The sequence below is a fragment of the Rosa rugosa genome, chromosome 2, assembly GCF_958449725.1.
Source record: "Rosa rugosa chromosome 2, drRosRugo1.1, whole genome shotgun sequence".
Lineage (NCBI taxonomy): Eukaryota > Viridiplantae > Streptophyta > Magnoliopsida > Rosales > Rosaceae > Rosa > Rosa rugosa.
The window spans coordinates 15483611-15492151 of record NC_084821.1 but is presented as its reverse complement, the minus strand read 5'-3'; the positions used below and the strand labels follow the sequence as shown (position 1 = coordinate 15492151).

At 38.9% G+C, this 8541-nt stretch overlaps 1 protein-coding gene across 1 annotated transcript; it reads right to left on the bottom strand.

The window, feature by feature from the left end:
• Positions 1-506: 506 nt before the first annotated feature.
• Positions 507-1888, bottom strand: LOC133730423 (WUSCHEL-related homeobox 2-like). Its single transcript, XM_062158017.1, has 2 exons — positions 1509-1888; positions 507-961 (listed from the first exon to the last, which is right to left on the bottom strand). Exons 1-2 carry the CDS (start codon positions 1858-1860, stop codon positions 507-509), a joined length of 807 nt encoding a protein of 268 aa, XP_062014001.1. The 5' UTR covers positions 1861-1888.
• Between the last annotated feature and the right edge of the window lie 6653 nt (positions 1889-8541).

The window sequence follows — 8541 nt, the reverse complement described above, 5'->3', positions numbered from 1 at the left end:
CATGATTCATTAGCTAAATATAACTAGTCATTTTAGCTAATTAAGTTAAATTTATCTTAGCTATAACTAGTCTGTTGGAGTTGAATTTTGCTTCAAAAATAGTTATATATGGTTAAAACTCGAATTTAGCTACTCTGTTGGAGATGCCCCTATACATTGTACTCGGGAATTCATTTTGTCAAATACAATTTTGCTTCTTCCTCTTCTTTCCTCTAAAAACTCTTGTTTTGTTGAATTCTATCAGGATTTTGTCAAAAATCCTCTTTATTTCCATAACAGCACCTAGAGGAGCAAATTAAGGTTAATCCGTTACTCATCCACTAAATTCGAAGCTAAAACAGAAAATTCAAAATATTGGATTCAGAAAAGACTAGAAGAAAGGAAAGGGTACAATTGTTAACCTTGAAGTAAGACCATATACCACATGCAACCTAAAACACAATCTAACTCTTCATATTAATTTAGCACCCAATACAATTCCAAATTAACCCCAACAGAAACAACATTCAATTCAATCTGTCACAACTGCCTTGTCCTCCACTGAAAAAATCGTAGAAACTAGGCTGGTCACCATGACCCTCTACAATACCAGAAGAGCTAACGAGAGCAGTCGAATTCTGAGCATAATTACCATCTGAAGTAGAAGGGCCTTCATCTCTGCCCTGTAGGAGGCCTGTGGGTGTCAAAGGAAACAGTGGCAGTGTTTCTGGATCATCAGAGTTGCTCATTAATCTGTTAGTGGCATCATTGACATCAATACAGCCCCCTCTGCCATATCCATGGCGCATTGGCTCATACCCTCCACTACCACCGCCACTGCAAGTTCTTGTTGGCACATCCAGTTTCTCGATTCTTGGTCTCCTCTTTACCCCAACAGATTGTGGAGGCACCTTGGGATGAGATTGTGAATAGAACCGTATTTCACTTGGCACTGGAGGTATATAATAGGGGCTGCAGATCACTGACAAAAAAAAAATTCCAAGTTGATTAAGATAAAATTGCAAATAACAAGAATTAGAACTCACAAGTGTAGCTTGTGATCGAGGACAAAACCAGAAATGTTGTATATATACAACATTTTCTCACATTCAGCCTGTTATATATCAATCAATTATAAATCCCAGGGTTCCATGGAAGAGAGTATAGAAAACTTACATATTATATGCAAGTCCACTTCAATCACAAGGCAAAAATTAATTTTAAATATCAAACATTTAACTAGATCTGTGGTGGCCATCAGAAAATAAAAGTTTCTCAATCAGAAAAAGGCCATCTTTTAGCACAACAGAATATTATACATACTCCAAGACTAACAAGATTGGAAGCCAAAAAAATCTTTCCCAGCATCATTCATATCATATCAAGCAGTAAAAATAGTTGAGACACAAATAGCAAGCCAAGTAATAAATTTATCTTATGTCAAAAAAGAGAAAAAGAATAAATAAACAACGTGTTCATAAATTCCGGTACTGCAACAAGAAAATAGCAATAAGCAACTTAATTATTACCATTTGCGCAAGGATATTGGGGAGGAGGATATAGTGGGTACTGAGAGGCCGCCGCCTTATGGAGAAAGCGGTTGAAATAAGCCAAGCTAGCCTCCTGCTTCTCCTTCTGTCTCTGCCTCGCTTTGTGATTCTGAAACCAATAAAACACATTCTTCCCCTCAATGTGACCATAAGCCCTGAGCCTCGCCGTTACCGCCTGTATGAATTCCGCACTGGGAGTCCTCACCCCTTGCTCATACAGATTCTCCAGCATAGTTATCTGCTCCTTGGTCGGATTCCACCTCGTCGTGTTCTCCAGCCCCACTCCATGTGCCAATCCACCGTTCTTTACGTGCTGATCTTCGCGCTCCATAGTTATTACCTTGCTAGCTGTTCGTTTGTTTTCCAGAGGTCTAGCTAGGGAGAGAAATGTGGCTAGGGTTACTTTCTTGCATGGCGTTTTTGGACTATTTTATAATGGGGGGAGACATAGAGAGTCAAACGGAAACGACAGGGAGAGAGAAAGAAAACGACAGCTGATTGACATGCGTATTGGTTTTTGGTGCTGAATGTCGCTGAAAAACATGGCGGGGTAGCGGCTGGGATTGGGGGAGAGAAATGACGATCTTGCCCGTGACGATTTTCGCAGTGTTCTATGCATCTGAGGTGATTGATTTTGCTGTTCCTTAATTTTGCCATCTCGGGAATGACAGATACTGACTGAAGCCTATGAGGCTACGGGGAAGGAGGGTAGAGTGGTCAATTGTGGTGGAAAAGACAGCCGGTTGGGTTGTAAGGTGTAGGTTAGGGCTAGGCGTTGGGAATGAAGTGGAAGCAGATAGGTGCAGATCGATGGAGTTGAATCGATTAGGGTTTGTTTTATGGTTCTGGTTTGGGTGTGGTTTACTGACCAATGGGGCATTGCCACGTTTGGAAAACCACTAATTTAAATCCCACTAGTAGTCTAGGGTTTAGATTTACTGATTTGCATGGCTATTTCCCTATACGCAGTTTCGTTTTTTCTTGGTTTTTTACACTGCAAAAGATATGGTTTATGCATCCCAAATATCTTTTATTTTCCCAATATCAAAAAGGTTCACAAGCAAAGAATTCCATTCATTTAAATTTAATTTCGTAATTACTTTTAATTTCAAATCCTTGTGAACAGTGCGTGCTGATGCATACAACGTCAGTTAGGTAAGACATATCTTTATTAATCGAGAACCATTAGCCTCGATCATATTAAATTCGTTATTAATCCCAATGTCATCCCCATCTATTTGCCACAACCTTTATGTAATTTGCTAACTGAACCGAGTCACTCACATGCCCTTGATTTGTGTGATGATACTCACAGCCATTAAATTTAATTTCTGCTAATTAATCCCCATTTAATTGTTTGTTTTTCAATGCTTCGAACTATGACAATTTGTGATCAATGTCATCATTCTTCCATTTACGATTTTACGGTATATAAAGTGTGTACGTGTTTATGCAAAGGGTCTATCGACAGTATTTGTTGTTTATGCCTAAATTTGGGGTTCCATTCGATCAGTTCAGCTGATTCTTAAACAGATCAACCGACTTGTTTTGGAAGTTAAGCTTGGGCTGCCATATATCTCCACAGTTTTATGATCAAGCCTCGCGCAACGCTAATCTTGCCAACACAAGCACTGCTAGCTTGGACAAATTGTTCATATATATATATATATATATATATATATATATATATATATATATATATATTCTCATTGTAAGTAGAAAAACTGCGAGAAACCATAGCTAGTTTGAGAAGAGATATTCTTACTAGAAACAACAGTTTTGTATTTTGTATGGGACTTTTCACTAGAAGAGGCACCCACCTTTCCTTTGCCTTTATGACTCCCAACCATAACAGCATGCAGCCTAGGCATCACAATCTTCTTCTTCCTCCTTCACTAATGACTTAATGACTTATTAGACTTTCAATGACGCAACAAACAGTTTTATTACTGGGTTAACGTTGTGTAGAAGAATTTTCGATTAACGTACGGTGAATTATTACTGGGTTTACATATATTGTGAATGATTTATAAATTCATTATATTAATCATGGAGGTGAGTGCGAATGATCATGCTGCGCCTAGACCGAATTGATAAGGTGGTGCAAGGTTATATGCAAAATGAACGAAACACTATGTTTTATAAGCCATAAATGCCTGCAGATCGATCCACACCACTATAACGCAAACATAATCAGTGATCCAGACCACTGTTATATATATGCTATTAATTGCAATTGCATGCTTGATTAATTGTTGGATTTGCGCTGACTCTTACGTACACTACTATATACTTTAATTAGTTAATTGATTAAAAAAAAAAATTTGTTTGTATAATTTTTTATTGCCACCTACATGTATCATCATGTATCCTCTCTCTCATTTTCTTTGTTCTAGGTCTGTTTTGTTTTAGCTAATTTACTAAAACAGTCTCCCATTGCTCCAAAATGATACACAATGGCACTCTACATGATGTATTTGGGTACATGTTTTAAGAAATTTTGGCCTAATGATGATGTTCAATAAACCAACTTTTTTTTTTGGGGATCTTCCAAGCAAACCAATGCCCATGTTTTTTTTAGGGGCCTTGACCATTTACACAATTTGAGCCTAAAAATTACCCACTTAGTCCACTAAAAAGTTTTTAATCTCATTTACCCAATTTAAACATCAATGGCAGTTTTACCCTTTTAATTAACAACCTACACCTTTCAGACTTCTCTCTCTCTCTCTCTCTCTCTCTCTCTCTCTCTCTCTCTCTCTCTCTCTCTCTCTCTCTCTCTCTCTCTCTCTCTCTCTCTCTCTCTCTCTCTCTCTCTCTCTTCATGTCTGCAGATCTGGATCGGCGAAAATTTCCGGTCATCCAACGAACATGAGGGAGAACAACGGGTTTGGGTTTGAATTCGGGTTCAATTTGTCCGAATCGAGGGAGATCCGGGGCAGGTCGTCGTGCTCGTGCCCCAAGGACGAGGATGAAAGCGAGAGGCGCGAGGAGATGGAGACGGACTCGCAATCGCAGAGGCAAGCTGAGCGAGGAATCGGAGGATGACGACTACAACGATTTCGAGCTTTTGTGAAGGAAGTGCTTTAGAGTTGGGCGCTGCGTTTGCTGAGGTGCTGGACGACGTTGTTTTCTGACCACTCTCGGCCTTCATGCTGCCGTTATCGTGGTCTGTAGCCCGATTTTGCATTTTTTTTTTTTGGTATGAGTCCCAACTCCCAATTACATTCTCCACTACCAGTCTCTCTATCAACTCCGTCCCTTTTTTTTTTTGGTAAACTGTGAGCTCCGCGATTAGAAGGAAAAAAAAAAAAGTTTGAAACTGATGGTTGGATGAACACTTGATGGTTAATTTGATAATGGAGTTAAGCTTATGATAACACGTGGAAGTGAACATGAAGAATTTAACATATAAATTGATCAATTGTGCCTATAGTGTATTCATTTTAGTTTTGAGAGTTTATGCAATTAACTGGGGGCAATGATATGATTATTGGGGGTCAATAATATGATTATTGAGAGGTAATAATATGATCATTGGGAGGCAATAATATGATTATTGGGGGGCAATAATATAATTACTGGGTATTATTAAGGGGTAATAAAATCGGACGCCGGAATCTGGTCACCGATCTGGTAGCCGGATTCAAGATTCCGGTCACTGGTCACCGGATTCTGATCACCGGTCACAGGAGTCCGCGGCCGGCCACTGGTCACCGGAGTCAGGCAAGGTCTCCGATGACTTCTCTCTCTAAGTGACAAAGAAGGAGAGGGCAAAGTTGTCCCAAAAATAAATAAAAATGAATAAAAAAATACTTAATTGGGTATTAGAGAAATAATCTCTTAGAGTGTTTGGATAAGTGGGCAATCTCTTAAAGTGTTTGGGTAAGTGGGGTTAATTAACCCAAAAATTGGGTAAATGATCATTTTCCCTTTTTTTTACTGTCAATTGAGGAGAGTAGTTTGTTTTGTCTCCACATGGGTTCATTTTCAATATGTGTTTATGTCCTTTCAGCAGTTTTTTTTTTGACAAATTCTTTCTTGATTTTTTATTTAGTTATCTGAATAGAGCTAGAACCGGTTAGAGGCAATAACATAAACTTATCCACCAAATGACCTACTGTCTCATGATTGAGAAGACCACTAAATTAAAGTATGAAGATACTAATTAAAGTATGAAGATACTATTTGTTTGAGGTAAAAACCTCATCATGGATGGTGTACAACGATCATGAGTAAGCTAATTAATTAAATTTTGCAGTACACCAGAGTATAAAAAAGAATAAAATAGTATAAAATTATTGAGTTTTAAGAAATTTGGTCTTTGTTTGCCATTAATTTTCTCCAAAATCTCACATTCAATTCCCATATATATTATACTTTGGGGGCTGAAATTTGCACACCCTATTTTACATTCTACACACTCTGTCTTTTTTTAATATTTCTTATCAACTCAAGATAAATCTCTTCCAAAACTACCATTCTCTCTCTCTCCCCCCCCCCCCCCCCCCCTCTGTCCATCCACACAGAACCCAGAATGATGATGATTGTAGGTTAAAATGATGATCCTTGCAAGCTACATATCATGTGTTTCATGTCTTGTATGAAATTGATTTTTGTGATAGAATCATTAATCAAAAGGAATATAATGAAATTGTTCCACTCGTCAAAGATTTCAGCCAACTTCGAATTCGAAAGCCCACCGATGTTCTTCAATACGTCGTAGGAAGAACATTATCGCCGACGACAACGCCGACGCTGACGTCATCTTCTCTCCAATTCCCCACGGCTCCTCAGCCGCCGCAATCGCCCACCATGACGATCGCAAAGACCCATCTGCCCCCAGATCATCTCCCTCCTCGACCAAAGTACCCACCTTTATCGACCTCTCCGATGAACCCGACGACGGCGACGAGATTCGGATCCTCCGATTCAAACCCACTACAAAAAGCGAAGAACAAACCCGTTTACAACCGGGTCCGTATCTAAACCGGGCCAATCCTCCTCTGCTTCTCTCTCTCTGACTACCCGCCATTCGTCTGTGATAATTGCGCCGACGACAAGTTTGGGTACCAATCTTTTCCAATCGAATATTGAAACCATGTGTATTGCTCCGATTGTGTGATCAACTACATCGATTCCAAGCTCCAAGAAAACGAACCCACAATTGTGTGGCCTAGCTGCCATTGCTATGGGGGTCTGAGATTTGGATCGGAGGGAGAGGGGGAGGGAGGGAGAGAGAGAGTTTTAGTTGTAGGCTGTGGAAGGGAGAGGATGAGACAGAAAAGTATATGGGTAATTTGGTAAAAGCAGCACAAGGGGTGTGTAGAATGTAAAATAGGGTGTGCAAATTTCAGCCCCCTATACTTTTTGTGTCATTCAGTGTGAACACTTCCGATTCTCAATTTTTTTTTTTTGTTACAAAGCTCAACACAATATAGTGCTTACAGCAAGAACCAGAGACATTTTGTGTGATATATATAGATTCATATAGAACTTCCTCTAGATGGAAGTGTTATAACCAATAATACACACACACACACACACACTTTGCATGAGTACTGTACTTCTCATCACTCGCCTCTTGATGATCAGAGATGCACTTCCAATACAAAAGGTCAATGAAAATACTAAAGCAGGTACATGTGTGCTTATTTATAATGCATGCGTGATTAGAAGGGTTTGGCGCTGACTATAATGCTATGTACGTACATAGTGTATATTACTATATATGAGGTTAATTATATACACCAGTAGAGTACTGTACGTACTAGCTATTTGTTTGTTGCGTGTTATGCTTGGAAGCTTAGGGCTGTTGACGCCGACCACCTTATGGCACGTTTACTAACTTGGAATCGGAATAAATCATGAATCGGAGACAGCTGGAATGGGAGAATAGAGGAATCGGTATGGAAATATTTTAATTCCATTACGCTGTTTACTTACCATGTGGAATCAGAATAAGAATGAAACTGATTACGATTGATGTTGTTTACTTACATTTAGGAATAGGAATTAAACTACTTCGATTACTAAAATACCCCTAGAAAAAGAAAAGAGAAAAAGACAGCTATATGGTTTCAAACACAACCCATATTCGTCAAAAAAAAAAAAAAAAAAACACACCCCATAGATCGACAAACTGGAAGTCTGATACAGTGAGACGGTGGACAACTCGTCGGCGCTGCCGCAATGTATCCAGTGCATCCTCTCAGAAAAAGCCACCGGCTTCTCCTATCCTCGTCGGCTCCTTTTCCCTTTCTCAAAGGTTGGTCCTTTTTGTTTGGGTCCCCAAAAAATTCAAGTCTTTTATGTTGATGGGATTTTGTTTGCTTTGTTTAGGCTTCAGAAGGAGTTGATTTGATTCTCTCATGGTATGTTAAGCTTTCTCTCAATCTATTGTTCTTTCATTTTGATATTTTCATGGTGATTTTGATGTTGGAATCTTTACTTGACGTATTGTTGATGTGATTCTCTTTCCTTTGAGGTGTTGCTCCTCTTCAGCTATCTCAATTGTTGCTACTCTTCTTCATTATGTGATATTATTTATGTGTGTTGCTGCTCTTGGTGTGGTGAAGACTAGAAAAAGCACAAAATGATGAATTTGTTGAGAAATCCAAGAAGAAGCAACTTGATATTGTTTTAGGATTAGATGAGAAGAAGCTATTTTAAAAAATATTTCTGCAATGTTTCTGAGGTGGAATTTCTACATGGTGATAATTAGAGAGGAAGATGTTCTGGAATTTTCAAGCAGGAAAACAAAATTGGTCAAGGTAACTGCTACATATGAGTGTTTGACTCCAGCTAAGGTTCATGTTGATCCAGATGTTTATGGTTATTCGTTTATCACTTGTTCAGAGCTTATTCTTCGTATCCAAATATATTTAAAACTACTGTGTTTGAGGTGTCTTCCAGCTGAATTTCGAGAGACAAGGGATTTTCCAAAAGAGACAATGCAGGATGCATGGTTATCAAAATCAAAAATTCTGGTTTGCAAACTTAGCTGTCTGCT